Consider the following 16,958-nt stretch of genomic DNA (forward strand, 5'->3'; position numbering starts at 1 on the left):
GATTTAATATATTGTTCCCAAAATACTTGACATATTATGTCTTTAATGTCAGGACAGATCTGCATATCTCTAAAATGGGAATTTTACAGGAGAAGAAAAACATTTTCTATAAAGCTAATACATACTAATAAGCTGTTACATATGCACTTATAACTCCTTTTAACTTGGTAACAATGCTTTGTAAGCATACTTACAAAACTTTAAGGATCCTTCATAAACATATTTTAACACTATAGTGTCACTATTCATTATAATGGCTTTTACATGGATATCGACTTATGCACAATTATAAATGAACAAACATTTAAATGCACACACAAATAAACAGCACACATCACATTTAACATTCAAATGTAAACAACTTAAAATATTAGTCACTTTATTTCAAGCACTCAGCTGATGTAATTTTAAATGTCCATAATGGTTTTAGAATTTTTTTAGAAGTGTTATAGGTGCTTTACCATTACGTACAGGTCATTTTCTGTATGAAAGGCAATATAATGAATAGTGGCACTTGTGTTACAGCACATTTATAAATATATAAAGAATAAATTATAGTACATTATTAAAGCCTTACGATTCATTGTTAGAGTTTGTAAGTATGCTTACAAAGGTTTGTTGCCAAGTTACTAAGAGTTATAAGCACATGTATAACTATTTATGAATATGATGTTGTATGAATGAAAGTTTAGACCATTTCTATTGTTTACATCTTTGTAAAATTCTACAAACAAAAACAAGTGATTATTTACTTTTGAACAGTAGCGTATATAGTGGACCTGTGAGAATAATGTTTCTAATAAAGTGGCCAGTGAATGGAAATACAACATAATTGTTTCCAATAAAGTGGCCAGAGAGTGGAAGTACAAGGTAGGTGTTTCTAATAAAGTGGCCAGCGAGTGGAAGTACAAGGTAGGTGTTTCCAATAAAGGGGCCAGTCAGTGGAAGTACAAGGGAGGTGTTTCTAATAAAGTGGCCAGCGAGTGGAAGTACAAGGTAAGTGTTTCTAATAAAGTGGCCAATGAGTGGAAGTACAAGGTGTTTCTAATAAAGTGGCCAATGAGTGGAAGTACAAGGTGTTTCTAATAAAGTGGCCAGTGAGTGGAAGTACGAGGCGTTTCTAATGAAGTGGCCAGTGAGTGGAAATCCCCTTAGCAGTTGTACAGCTAAGTCTTTAGTAGTAACTCTGCAGCCTCTGTAGCGTAGTGTGAAAGCTCAGCAGCAACTCAGTAGGAGGTGAAGGAGAGAAAAAAAATTCTATTGACTAGGTAGCTCCAACAGGAATTTCTGCTTACAAAAGAAAATCTCTGCAGCGGAGAGGGAAAAAAACAGCATAGCATATGTTACACACACAATAGGGTGGTATAAATCAACCTGTTTCCACAGCTTTTCTCTGACACTTTCTTTTCTATGCAGCTGAATGTGAAGCCCTGCAGCTTTGGTGTGACTCCACATGTAAAAAGAGAGTGTGTGAGAGGAGGAGCAGAGAGAGGAGAAGAGTGAATAAAACACACCCCGGTTGACCCTTAGTGTTACCGCCTGACAGACCAGGCCTTTGTACACTCCACAGTTTCCGTCAGCGCATCTCTGTAGAGCTACCTCAAAACACCTCAAAACACATACACTCCTCCTGACTGAGGAGGGAGAGAGAGAGAGAGAGAGAGAGAGAGAGAGAGAGAGAGAGAGAGAGAGTAGGATAAGTTTTTATGGAGCTCACTTTGTGAGCTCAGTGGTACAATCATGCTAGAACAGGAAAGGATTGACCCCAATTTGTGGCCACAAAGTTGGAAGCATATTATTGTCTAAAATGTGTTTGTATGCTGTAGCATTAACATCATCCTTTCCTGGAATTAAGAGGCTGAGCCCAAACCCTGATAAACAGTCCCAGACCATTATCCAACTTCCATCAAACTTTACTGTTGGCACTATGCAGTCTGTTAGGTAGTGTTTTCCCGGCATCCACCAAACACAGATTTGTTCATCAGACTGCCAGAGAGTGTAGCGTGATTCATCACTCCAGAGAACATGTTTCCATGCACCAGAGTCCAGTGGTGGCATTCCTTAAACCACCCTGTTGGCTGGAATTGCACATAGTGATCTTAGGCTTGTGTGCAGCTGCTTGGCCATGGAAATTCATTTCATGAAACTCCTGCCACACAGTTCTCTAAGTGCTGATTTCAGTTTACAACTCTGGAAGAACACTGTAGTGAGTGATGAAACAAAGGACAGGAGATTTTTACATGGGGAATGCTTTAGCACTCGGCAGTCGTACTCTGTGAATTTCAAAATAATACCACTAACTACTGACTGGGGAAGATCTAGCAGGCCAGAAAACCAGTCTTGTGGCAAAGGAGGCGTCCTATTAAACTCATTAAGTTTTTCAGTATGACTCATTCTACTGACAGTGTTTTCTATGCGATTGATTCTATACACCTGTTATTAATAGGTGTGGTTGAAACAACTGAACTCAATAATTAGAGGGAGCATCCAAGGGCTTTTGACAAGTGAGATACAGGCTAGGAAAATGAAAGACAGAGAGAGAGAGAGAGAGAGAGAGAGAGAGAGAGAGAGAGAGAGATAAGAGAAGAGACAGAGGGAGAGGTGGAGAGAGAGCAAAGAAAGAAAACAAAACAGAGATGAAAAAAGAACAAGAAATGTGAAAGAGCGATATATCAAGAGTGGAAGACAGAAAGAGAGAAGGAGAAGGAGAAGAGTGATCACCCCTTTTTCATTAGCTCCCGGTTATTGATTCTTTGTTCAGCTTTGCTCATAAGGCCAGGTTTTATCTAAAAGCAGGTTAAAGGAACGGTCACTCATACTACCCACTGTCTAAAGACTGCCCTATAGACAGACAAACACACACACACACACTCAAACACACACACACACACACACACACACACACACACACACACACACACACACACACACACACACTAAAACACACACACACACACACACTCAAACACTGAGAGCTTTTCAGTGTTTTCAATGGGGGTTACTGACAGACAGATCGATGAAGAGTATGAGTGTTTTGGAGCAGACGGAGCAGACGAGGGCTGTGATTATGAGAATCAGACGATAGCTGCTTTCAGTTATGTAATGAATGCTTTCACTTCATCACTATTAGAACTCTGCTCTAAAGCCGACACAAAGCCAGAGTTTCTCTGCTTTCAGGGAAAACTGAAAAGAAGCTCCAACTGAACACCCACTGCTGCAGATCCATTCAAACCCATTCAAGCTACATAGTCATTACTAAAAATAAGAAATTTAGCTTACATGTTGAAAAGAAGGTCCCATATCCTACATTTTTCTTGGTCCACTTAGTGGACTATTTGTGTGGTTTTATGTACAAAATGTGGTCATAATTTACTTTCACATGACCAATTTCCAACCCGTCTTTATCCCTTAGAATTAAATAGGCTGTTTGTTACTAATGTTACAGTTCCTTAATTAATCAGCTCTATTCTGATTGGCTGTCTGCTTTCAAAAATCACAGAGCTTAAAAACTCTAAGTTCTGTGGGAGTGGGAGGGGCTAACCTATTATAGTCTGAATAGATGTATTTACGCAAATGAGTTGGATCTGGTGACATCACAAAAAACAGTGATTTTAAAATAGCCTGATTTTACCATTAATTTCCATACGTGGACTGCATAGATAGAGTGGGTACAGCATGGACTGTATAGAGTAGTAAACTGGACATTTTAAAACTTTAACAATGCTTATACATTACTTTGAACTCCTTTATTGAAAAAGCCAATGTAAAATTATTAATTTTTTTTATTATTTTCTTGCAAATTCATTCATACAATGTTTGAAATGTAGCTAGCTCTTTGGAAGGTAATTTGTAAGCATTTAATAACAGTTAGGCATTCATAATTAAAAATAAAGATATAATATATATAAAGATATATAAATATATATATATAGAAAGAAAGAAAGATAATGAAGGATGGAAGGTCCAATTTAGTTTTGGTCACTATTCATAAGTTATTTGTAAGCATTTGTACGCCCCTCCTTTAATAATCTGACTAACTATATGGAAGACTTTAGGCCATTTCTACTGTAGTTATATGAATTTGTGTTTGACTAACATTGTTTAAAGCTGATGAATGCTTGCTTCTGGTAGTTTTCAGTTTTCAACTCGTTTGATTTGCTTTCAAATGCTTTATAGGCATCAGCAATTTATGATTACACTTTCAAACAGTGCGCACTGTACAATTAGTTGTCAGTTGTTTTCAAGTTTTGATTACAAGGACATGCAAACATATTAAAAATATATAACATGTATGAGTACGCTTGCAACTGAAATGTGATCACTTGCTAGTATTTACTACTATGTCTGATCTCTATAATGTGCTTTTAACTATTACAGGTAATTAATATTTAGCAAACACACTACAACTAATTTACAGAAGACCTTACTAACACTTGAAAATTAATTTATAACATTTCTTACATATTTTGCTTACAAATGATATGCTTCTACTTACAAGGTCATCTTTCTTGCTAATAGTTTAGTAATCAGCAAGAAGCAAACCTTAAAATAAAGTGTTGCCAAAACACCTTGTACGTCCACTCCCTCGTGTCTCCTAAGTGAGTGCACTATTTTCTGCCGTGGGATGAAGTTGATTCTGAAGTCAGCAGAAGAAACCAGCCTGGCTATCACATAGCGTTCTCACCAGCTGTTCAGTTCACAACCCATATCCAGTTAATGTAACTACCGCATATGCTTCTCTTGTGCTGAGAGGAAAACACAACCGCATCGTTACTTTTACACCCACAAATGGACAAAAATCTGTCGCAATGAACGCCTCAGTGGTGTGATTATCAGGTGGAGTGTTACAGAGAAGGAAGAGCTTTCTCTTCCTTCAGACATGGGCTGCAGGTTAAGGAACCAGCCCTGTGACCGGAAGGTTGCCGGTTCGATCCCCTCAGCAGACAGTCCAAGTGCCCCTGAACAAGGCACCTAAGCCCCAATTGCTCCCCGGGCGCTGTGGATAGGGCTGCCGACCGCTCTGGGCAAGTGTGCTCACTGCCCCCTAGTGTGCATGTATGTGGGTGTTTCACTGCATGGATGGGTTAAATGCAGAGGGTGTAATTTCACAGCGTGCAAACACAGTGACAAATGGTTCTCAATTCAATTCAAATACACACAGAATAAAAGTAAACAGGATATAAACTCCAATCATGAGCTAAACAAATGCTCTTTATGTCCACTTTATTAGAAACACTTACCTTGTACTACCAATTACAGGCCACTTTATCAGAACATTATTTCATTCAATCTAAACAAAGATTCTTAATTCTTTTGGGTCTCCGCAAGGGCAGCATTTTTCCATAATACATCACCTATGCAAACTCCAACAGAGAGATCAGCATTAACATTCCCTGGCTGTTATGTGTTGCTGGCAGCATTTAGGCCTAAATAAGAAAAGGAGGCTTTCTGAGTAGGCTCAGACTCTGTGCTGAATTATTCATGGTACCTTAATGAGTGCTAAAACTAATCTGTCTGCCAGTGGCAGGCCCATTCCTCCTCAGCAAAACGGCACAGCCTGCCAGAGGGCACTGGAGGTGAAAGGGCAGCAGGGGTCGCATAAATAATAAACGCTGAGCCTAATCGATGTTGGGCTTGTGTTTGTACGGTTGATGTAAGTGCTGTCTGGCAGGGCAAGATTGGTGTTCTTCATGTTTCAGAGTGGTAAATGTAGTACTCTATTGACCAGATGAAAGAGTTTAACTCATGTTTTCATGCTTCCTACAGTCCCATTCAGGCCAAACCAGTAGATGCTACTGAATGGGTTGAATATCCATCCATCCATCCATTTTCTAAGCCGCTACTCCGTCAGGGTTGCAGGGGGGTGCTGGAGCCTATCCCAGCGGTCATTGGGCGGTAGGCAGGATACACCCTGGACAGGTCGCCAGTTGGGTTGAATATCTGTTACAAATTTGACCTATATTTTACATTTATATTTCTGACTGTATGAACCCAACTGTAGTCTAACTAATTTTTCTATGTATCAAAATGTAGCCTGACATACTGACATGTCCCAGCCTAACTGGAATCTTGAAAACGTCCCGAACGTGCCTGCAGACTGACAGAATCCTGTCAAAACTCAGCTTTACCCTCACAAAATTCCATCCAAAACTGACTGAAGCCTGACAAAGTTTTGCTGAGTTGTGACTCTAGCCTCTAAGTGCTATTCAAGTCCAACTGAAGTTTGGCAAAATTTTATCCAAACTCAACTGCTTCTTTCTTCTTCTTTGGGCTGCTCCCTTTAGGGGTCGCCACAGCGGATCATCTGCCTCCATCTTGCCCTATCCACTGCCTCCTCTTCTTTCACACCAACCATCTCCATGTCCACCTTCACTACATCCATAAACCTTCTCTGAGGTCTACCTCTTCTCCTTCTACCCGGCAGCTCCATCTCCAACATTCTTTGTCCAAACCATCTCAACCTGGCTTTATCTTCAAACTGCTCCACCTTCACTGTCACTCTGATTTGCTCATTTCTAATCTTGTCCATCCTTGTCACTCCCAACGAAAATCTCAGCTTCTTCATCTCCGCCACCTCCAGCTCAGCCTCCTGTCTTTTAGACAGAGCCACAGTCTCCAAACCATACATCATAGCAGGACTGCAGCCTGATAAAATGTCTAATCCCAAATGTAGCCTCACAAAATTCTGTCCAAATCTGAAACCGATCATAATCAACCAGTGACTCAATAACCTTTTTAAGGCTGATACAAAAACACGCTCGTCTCTGTTTTAATAATTTCTTAATGCTCTTTTTGCATCTATTTGCTGGCTACAATGTATTAAACATGAATATAAAAACATTCAAGATGCCAACTAAACCTAATCTGAATAGTCATGTTCCGCTGGGCTCTTCTACAAACCACCCAGGCCAGCTGACAGAGGATCCTGCAAGGGTTGAAGAGTTGTTTTGGGATTGACCTACATCTTAGCCGTTTATTTCTTAAGGCTCTCTTCATAACTGCCCATTTTTTTGTACTTCATTCCACATCACCATCTTGTTTTCCACTTTCTGGAAATGAAAACAACTGAATTGTTTGATGCTTTTTTTTTCTTCTTTCTTGACCCCACTGGCTCTCCATCAGCAGCACGTTTCTTTCTCCCTCTCTTACTCTCTCTGGCTGGTATACACATGATCAAAGTCCACCCTCAAAGCTCCAGTGGACAGGGATCTCTGATGGGTTGGTCTCTCTCACAGAGCCACAGTGGTGCTCTTTTAAATGGCCAAAAACAGAGATGAGGGTCAGCGATGTCCATTAAAGAGAGACCTATTGCACATTTGTTTCTCGGTTACATGGATCACAGACTCAAATCTTGCTCTGCAGCACTGTATAGTTTAACATCCCTCCTGCTCAAACACAACAGATTTTGTTGACTTATGAACCTTTTTAAAGGTTTTTAAGTTTTTAAAGGCATTTTGTAGTAAAATTTTAATAATCAATACAAAATTACATGATCAATTACATAATCATGCAAAGGCATATTTACATTTAATTTACTTCCTATATTGACAGATTTGAGTCGGTACTTTTGACTTTTTTGTTTGTTTTGATTACCGAACATAGCAAACATGTACAAAATCATTTTCTTTCCAAAAACAAGGCTGTACACACATAATCAAATGCAAATCATTATAGTGTCTCCTCTTCTACTTACAAACACAGACGATAGATTTAATGTTTAGAATGGGAACGTTCCACACAATATTTCTACTTGTTTTGATGAGCTATGAGTGAAAACTAATTAAAATCAAATTACAACCTTGTTATCACCAGCAACTTCTAAAGGTTAAACTGTGCAGTTCTGCAGACCTCCTGGACTGAACTCTGAGAGCAGTTCTTTGACAAATGTTTTGAGGGCCACACAGGGAGAACGAAATGAACAAAATGTCATATGCTTTTTATAAAACCTCAAAAAATAATGTTAGAGCTTGACGCACTCTACCTTTTGTTGAAAAGGTCAGGGTCGCGGAGCTTGGCATCGATGTCATAGACAAAGTGCTCCTGGGTAATGGCCACCGTGTTGTCCAAACTGTCATTCTTGCTGATGGTGACCACAGGGTAGCCCATCTGTAGTGTCCAGCGGTCCATCACCTCTTTTATGTTGATGTCCTTGCCTTCCCTCTGCATGGCCTGCAACACGAAAAAACACATGCAATAGGACTCCATAAATTCTGTGCAACACTGTTCAAATAGGAAAAAATACCCTTTTGAGCTGGATTAGTTTTACTTGGGAAGCAGTCGTGTAGTCTTTTTTTCTGACAAATGGGATGACATCCTCTTGCAACCTACCTCAAACCTTGCCTTGTATGTGTATATGTATGCAATTCCAAGCCACTACTTATGTTATGGCCCATGTGTATAGTTTTTGTTTCTTGTCTCGTTTGGTTTCAACATTTGTTAAAGATCTTAATGGAGAGGTTCCCAAACTTTCTCAAGCCAGGACTCATGTATAGAATTAGTGATTGTCTCACGATCAACCAAATATATAGCGAAACAACATAACTTGCCTAAAACTTTCAGCCTACTTTTATGCAATATACTGTTATTTGCAATAGCATACCACAAAAATGCACAGGCCTTCCTTGTACATAATCCAATAAGTTTTTATGTTCAGTATGAACTAATTAATAACACAAATTTCATTAATGTTTAGTTAGGCATTACATGTCTTAATTTAATTTGTTCTGATCCATGTTGGCAGCTAGCTAGCTTTGCCAGAGATGTTCACAAGATAATGCATGCAGGTCCAAGATTTCTGGAGTCTGAGTCTTGAGGCCAGGCTGAAAGTTGAGGCTTGAGTCTTTTGTAGAGGTGTGGAATCAAGTCATATGACATAGAATTAGAGCCACAAGTTTGATGACATGACACAACTCAACAAATTCGAGAAAGAACTGCAACTCAACTTTGACTTAGACACCAATGACTAAGACTTGACTTTTGACTAAGGCTTGAGCCTCATGACTCTGAAAGACTTGAGGCCCAAAGTGAAAGAAATGTGGAGAGGCATCTGACTGCAGACGGGACTCTGCAGACCCGCTTACTTTTCATCTGAATGTATTTGTTTCCTGTCATAAATTTGATCTACAGCAACATCTTCAAATTCAAGTTTGTTCAAGTTTGCTTCCATAAGCTAAAAAAAGGATTACTAATCCTTTGCTCAGTGCTTAAAATTCAGTCTTACTGGAAAAACGTACCAGGTGAAATGAAGGGTAAAAGTAACAACTTAATAGACAGTCACTGTTGTTAAAGGCTGTATTACAGTTGTCTTCATTTTTGGTGTTCAGTGTTGAAATGGCCTTAAATTAGCAGAAGAAGATGCATAATGACTTGTTTAGGACTTACTTGCTACTTGCAACTTAGTGACTTGTTCCCACCTTAGTCTTTGGTCTAAAATTTCAGTTTAACTGTAGCACTACATACAGTAATGCAGTGTTAAAATGATAGACAAAAAACAGCTTTAAATGGTCGGTTAGTCTGTAGTTTATATAGCATGTAAGCCCAGTCTTGAGACGATAAACTAGCAGTTTCTGTCCCTTCTTGGTCTCAAAATCATTTGGACTGAGGTAACTGGAAGGTATTATTTAAATATTTTTTAAAATACTGAATATCAACAGTATCTCCAAACAGAATAAAACAGCTCTTTCTCCATATTAGAGACTCACAAACTCTTGCAACTCACAGCCCACACAAATGACCAGCATTCAGTGCTGTATTACCTTCATTGCTTGCACTGAAAATCTAAACATAAATAGCCAGCATTTTGCCAGAATAGTCAATGAGCTTCATATAAAAAAGTTTAATTTTTGCAAATAATCAACAATATTTGTCATATTTGAAATTATATTAGATTGATTGACTATTTTGTAACAAATTTATTTGGTTAAAAACAAAACGTCCCTGGCAGTAGCACTCTTGGGGGCTGCAGCCCACAGGTTGAAAGCTCTACGTGTTTAACTAAAATCTGTTGTTTGAGGATTTGATTGTTTTTTCTGTGATGGCTTAACTGAGTATTATTTGTTTGTTGATACTCATTGGTTCTAAAATACAAACATCCCCTGACAGCAGATCGAAATGTTATTATTACTACATTTTTATTTAACAATAAAAATCAATGATTTTTGATTTATTTTCAAGTTGACTTAAGGTGAATCTGAATAATTAAACCAGTAAATGTATTGTTTATATTCAGAAAAAATCTCAATGAGGTCTTGGCTTTATCTCAGTCATGACTACTCCTGTTCTTGGGCTTGACTCGGAATCTGTGTTTCCAAACCCTGACTCACATTGGGCTTTTACCGGTCTTGGCTACCATGCTAATGAAAGCTAATTAGCTAGAACTACTCCAGCTGAAACTTTAGTAAGTTTTTGATTAGCTGACGACTTCAGCTATAATAGCTAGTGTAAAGCTTGCATATTTGCTATCCAAACTATGTGCTAGCCAACAGTTCTACATTGTTTTGCTTATTTCCTTTAAACACAGAATTTTGTACATGGAACATCTGGTTCTGTCTATCTGATGTTTCTATAATGAAAGTTAGTTTCATTAGTTAGTTCAAAGCTGTATTGAACCTGACACCACTGCGAGCTGCAGGATAATAGTATTGCAGTAGCTGCATGTTATCATGTTGAGGTTAGTGGTCCTAATGTAATCAGTTTTGTTTGTGGTTTTCTCTCAGTCTTGACTTCAGTCATGAGTCATTTAATGGTGAGTCATGAGCCAGTCAACAGTCCCCGTCTCTGGGGCAGGCCAGAGCAGAACTCTGATCACTACTGATTAATTAAGTTAAAGCAAGCTGGTTTTATACCAGAGCTGACACTACACGGCAGTAGAGATGAACATATTCAGAGTATTTTGTCCATGCTTACAGTAGCAGGAAGCCCACTGCAGCAATAAATATACACAAAGCTTTCACACACCCCTACCATCATCATTTGCACTGTGACTGTGTTTGCTGCACACAGCCAGTATGAAGGCTACACTGGCAACCCTGCAGTGTGGTGCAATGTAGAAACACTCTGTAGAAAGAGTGTTTTCTGCCTCTGATCCAAAAAGCGCTTAAATTAGCTTCGCTCTGTTGGTGAAAAATTATATGCATTGGTTCTTCACCACTTGTCCCCACACTGCGACTTCAGCGCAACCCACAGTTTGACAACCACTATTTTAATGCAGTCTAGCTTTGTTGTAGATCTCGGTGTGCACTCAATGTCACAATCCATTGTGCTTCAGTGTGAACCAATGCTGAATGTATCACAATGGAAATATGGACAACAGAAATAAGCCTCAGGGTTCCTTTTTGTTATTCCTGATTATTTCTGTTTGTGTATTCTTTCATAATCCCTTTTATGGTGTGAGTAGTGCTGTTGGTTTGAATGAACTAATAATATGAATGAATGAATGTACAAATAGCCACTATTAAATATTATTAGCATCATTTAGAATTTTTAAGCAGCATAAGTGATTAAAATTGCAATGTATTGTATTCAGACTAGCTTATAACTGTGGGTGATAAAAGTGAAGGGTTTGGAAATTTGTCAGTAATTTCTACTGAGGGCAGCTTCTGAGATTTAAACATTCACACATGAAATTCTGCAAGTTGGTAACAATTATTACCAGTGTTAGTAATATTCACCAAGGGTGCCACTATCTTCCTTTGCATATGAATAAGGCTTTAAAGTGCTGCTCTGGGATTAGTTGATGTCTTTAAAGTGAATTAAACAGAATTGACTTGATACTTGATCTATCAGATGCTAAACTGAGAGAGTACACAGCAGTGTTACTGATTAAGATGTCAACTCAATAAAGAAACATATCTGACAACAAACATTAAAAAAGACATATTTGAACAACAGATTGTCTCTTCCTTCACTGATATCACTTTGAGCTTTCATGTCAATAATGATTTGTTTTTTCAATCAAGAGTCTCTTGTAATGTACAAAACACTCTGGCAAGATGCCCAAGCTCCTCATAAAATGACATCTTTGATGTGATAGACAGTGGGGGATATGCGGAGGCTTGTTTTGTCTAATAAACATAATGAAAAAGCAAACAAGTATCTTATTGGTTTTAGTCTTACTTTCAATTTGTGAGCTAATATACAATCCCCGGCCACTTTATTAGAAGCTCCTGCCTATCTGGTGTACATTTGGAGACTGTAGTCTATCTGTTGATGCACAGTTTTTGCTAGCCATCCTCTAGCCCTTCATCAATGGTCAGTTTTTGACCAGAGCCACTTTTGGCCAAATATTTTTGGGGGATGAACCCAAACCTTCAACCTACCAGTGTCAGTGATTCTGCTGTGCTGAGAATGGTCCACCACTCAAATAATATCTTGGCAGTGCAAAAAACTGACCAATAATGAATGGAGTACAGTTGGGCTGATCAACTTTGCAGCAACATATGGGCTACAGTCTGTAATTTTACAGAAAAGAAATATATAAAGTGGGTAGTTAAAACTTTTTATTTTTCTGATAAAATAAACTTTCACTGTGTAAACAAACTCACCAGGATTGCAGAAAGGACACCTCTATCTACCCTCCTGCAAAATAATGTTTTCAAATTTCAGAAAAGCTAAGGTCCATACTCCAGAGTTTTCCGTCCTATCAGCTTCAACATCTTGAGACTACATTACAAACCTCAGGCTCATTGTTCGTCCCTGGGTGGACAACAGATAACAACAGATAAAATGATCTTCACCCCCTCAGCAAGCTCTAAAATAGAATTATAAAGCCTGACTCAAGACACTCAGACAGTTTAATTAAAAACCTCCAAAAGGTAGTCAAACCTTGTGAGGCTTTCATCTCAGACTTTGATGGAAAGTAGGGCATCAGGTCTGGGCTATTTTCAGATCTCTTACATCATCAACATGACTAAAGTGATTTGCATCTTTGACTCTTAGAGACACGCACATTAAGGCTGAAACTTTCAGTCACACTTCATTCTGATGGTTTAGAATTGAGGTTAAAGTAGAATTCCACCAACAAAATGACTGAGGTGCTGACAAAGGCATTCAGAGTGGTCTGATGTGAGATGGTGCTTTATAAAGAAGCTTACCGAGTCAGAAATGTTCACAGTGGTGGTGATAGGAACCAGACATCTGAAGAGTTTAATGCCTCTAAAAGCTCCCTTACAGAAGGTTATTATATAAAGTGGTTATGAATGCCTGATGTCTGAGGCATTGTTTTACAACAGATCTGTCCTAAAATGTATCATATATATATATATATATATATATCCCTGTTGTCAGAACAAAACAGCAAAATGGTACCTTTACAGGAGAAGGACAAAACCTACTTTACTTTTAATGTAAGTCAATGGAACCAGACCCACCCATACCCCCCCCCCCAAGTCATTTTAGGCCATTTCGTCTGGTCCATTCATCATGCAATTTAAAACAATGTAAAAGGTAAGAGGGTTTAGTTTTTCAAATTATGTCAGAAACGGAAACAGCAAACTTGTATATCCATAATCACCATAATAACACCATAATCACCATGACATGCAAAAACATGTAGGTTAAATAAAGATATCTAAGACGCTGGGTTTCCCTGTAATACTCCATTTAACATCTCACCACTCTCAATAACATTGTTTGCATATCAGTTAACTATGCAGAAATGTTTGCCGCATATATTCCAAATGGATAGTGGACCAGCTAAGAAATGTTTATGTGGTTTCTGACATGGGGGGTGGGGGGGGGGGTAGAGCCTAGCATGCATTAAGACCACTTCTTTTCAAAATTTTATTTGATTGTTCTTCAAAATAATCATATTATGAAACATGACACTTTTTCAAAGAAATGATCCATGTTTTATTGGTGGGATTTCCATCACTGCAATGATGCGTGACAGGTCGCAGAAACTGGGGAAAGCCACGGACAGTCAATACTGCACCAAAGGGGGTGCATAAGAGCAATATTTTGTATAAAACTTGAGCTGACCTGCAAGCTGCATTCCTGGGGCAAGGCTTAGCTTCATTTTGCTGAAACAGGTCTTGAAGAAGGTTGGAGGAGATATGAAATGCAGTTAATATACACAACGACCAAGGGGCACGTGAACAGCCTGAGGGGAAAGGCGCAGGGGCTCAAGCCTCCCCCCGGGTCTCTGAGAAACTCCATAAGTTTCAGAAATGAAATTTTATCCTATTCTTTTAATGGTGTATGAGTGTATATGTTTGGAAAAATCCACAAAGATGTCTGGTCGGTCAGCCGTCTTCTTAACATTTTTTTGTTAAACATCAACTAGGAGAGTCTTGCTTTCTAGGAGTTTCAAGAGCTAAAATAAAGGCATTTTGAGATTTCCCAGTCTACAGACAAAGACCAGTAAACAGTTCCTCCTAACAGGCGAAGAGACTGACCGCTCTGTCCAAGACAAACCCCTTCAGACTGTGAACCTGACCAGAGTTCAGCCTGTGAAGCAGCAGGATGCTCCTTTGTGATGCTTTTCTTAAAGCTTTTCTTATACTATCACTTCCAGACATAAATAGTACAGCACTCTCAGTGAGGGGGAAGATGGTCAAATACTGTTATCAGCTCAACAGTTGCTGCCAGTAAAACATAGTGTATAATTTAAGTTGACTCAGCTTGGCCTTCCTCATCATAACAGTAGGGGAGTGTTGTAGCACAAGTGGTGGAAACATGCCTTTGTACAATTGCCTAATTGGTCTATCTACTGCATGCACCACCCACAAAGACTTCATAGTTATGTTTTGGGACATTTGACAAGCTTTAAATCTAAGCTTGCAGGGGATTGGGGACTAATGAAAAGATGTTTCTTAAGAGCATATTACAGTTCATAGGTTTGGTTCAGTATAAATGAACTCTGTTTTGACAGGTGGATGTATTTATCAGCTCTGAATTCGTAATAATAAAATGTTTCAGAGTTAAAACATGACCAAGAGTTTTATTTGGGCCAGTAATAACGGTCTGAAACCAAATATAGCCCGGGAGCTTTCTTGGTTCATCAAGATTTGACTCTAAACCTGTCAAAGTTTTGTCCAAACGTGACCTGACCTAAAGGAAATCAAATTACGAGTATTAAACTAAATAAAAAATACTGTCTGAAACTAAAACCGGGCCATTATCATCCAAAGTGCCTCAAACATCACATTTCTAAAGATAGTGCCACTTGAAATATCATGGAACGAAATAATAGTCGTCACTAGATTATGAAGATCATTGTTCTTCCTGCCTTTAGGAAGCTTTTCTTTTTGAGTGTTAGTTCCTCTCCATGTTTTTTTCCTATTCTCTTAAGAAGCTCTTTGATTTGAGACTTGGTTCTTCTCAGTAGTTCTTCTTCATGCCCTTAGAAAGCTCTTCCTCTGGAGTCTTAGTTCCTCTCAGTCTTTCTTCCTCATGCTTTTAGACAGTTTTCCTTCTGATTCTTGTTTTTTTTTTTTAGTTCACTCATTTCTGGACAGGCTTCTTTGGGATAATATCTGCTGTAGAATGCACTGTACATATAAAACAGACCTAATTTATTTCCATATTTGAGGTGCTAACAAGAATAGCTAGAGAATTGCAGAGATCACCCGCCAATCACTTGCCTGAACAGAAGGCTACATGCACTTACTATTCCTGACAAGTAGACCATCAGTGTGAGCATAACTATTATTTGGCTACACCAAATACAACTTTGACATTTCATAAAATTTTATCAGAATTTTTCATAGCAGAACTTTAATTTCCCTGTACTTAATGCGGTGAGATGCTTTCATCGTTCCTTCAATAGCACTCATTTGTTTCTCTCCAATACCTTCCTCTGAGCTGTGCAATTTAATGTTGGAGGGAGACAGCATTTTTCTGTATAAAAATTGAGGAAGAATTGCTGGTGTGCCCTTTCTCCAGCAGAAAATGGCAGTTGCAGGGGACCCGTGGGATTGGCTGGGGTGAAGTGGGGGCAGGAATCAAAGCACACTGTCAGAGTCTCTCTCACATTGAAAACATTCACTCCGGCAGATCAGTCAAGCATGGAGACTTCCCTTACCCACAGTAAATGGGATACCACGCCCTGGTCCAGATCACAAAAAAAAAAGAAGAAAAAAGAAGTTTTTCACTAAGAAGCGTGAAAAAAAAGAGCAGCAGAAGTATGGACTTCAGTCACTAGCTTTGGAGGAAGTAAAGAGTGAATTGTACAAAGATGAAGGGTAAACGTTGATTAGTACTAAATGTGGATTATCCGTAAGTTTCTTCCTGAAAGGAGGACGAAAGAACAGCAGAAATAACTAAGGCATGGACTTCAGTGACTAGCACTGAAACTGGAGAGCAGACTATGAGTGACACTATATGACACTATATTTCCAAAAGTATTCACTCACCCATCCAAATAATTAAATTCAGGTGTTCCAGTCACTTCCATGGCCACAGGTGTATAAAACCAAGTACCTAGGCCTGAAGACTGCTTCTACAAACATTTGTGAAAGCACGGGTTGCTCTCAGGAGCTCAGTGAGTTCCAGCATGGTGATAGGATGCCACCTGTGCAAGTCCAGTCGTGAAATTTCCTCGCTACTAAATATTCCACAGGCAACTGTCAGTGGTATTATAACACAGTGGAAGCAATTTGGAATGACAGCAACTTTCTGCAGTCAGTCACTACAGACCTCCAAACTTCATGTTGCTTTCAGATCAGCTCAACAACAGCATAGAGAGCTTCATGGAATGGGTTTTCATGGCTGAGCAGCTGCATTCAAGCCTTACATCACCAAACGCATTGCACAGCATCGAATGCAGTGGTGTAAAGCACCGCCATTGGACTCTAGAGCAGTGGAGACTTGTTCTCTGGAGTAATGAGTTTGGTAGTTGCCAGGAGAACGGTACTTGTCTGACTGCATTGTGCCAAGTGTGAAGTGGAGGGGGGATTATGGTGTGGGGTTGTTTTTCAGGAGTTGGGCTCGGTCCCTTAGTTCCAGGGAAAGGAACTCTT

General features: G+C 39.0%; 1 protein-coding gene across 2 annotated transcripts in view; it reads right to left on the bottom strand.

Annotated features, from left to right (window-relative positions):
* Nucleotides 1-16,958, bottom strand: part of LOC108433189 (thyrotropin-releasing hormone-degrading ectoenzyme) — a 358,559-nt gene that overhangs the window by 100,317 nt on the left and 241,284 nt on the right. For both annotated transcript variants that reach the window (XM_037542868.1, XM_017707605.2), the window contains one exon: nucleotides 7,982-8,169. In XM_037542868.1, coding sequence (XP_037398765.1) covers nucleotides 7,982-8,169 — 188 coding nt within the window. The remainder of the gene's footprint in view (nucleotides 1-7,981; nucleotides 8,170-16,958) is intronic.

Source organism: Pygocentrus nattereri, chromosome 1, assembly GCF_015220715.1.
Source record: "Pygocentrus nattereri isolate fPygNat1 chromosome 1, fPygNat1.pri, whole genome shotgun sequence".
NCBI lineage: Eukaryota > Metazoa > Chordata > Actinopteri > Characiformes > Serrasalmidae > Pygocentrus > Pygocentrus nattereri.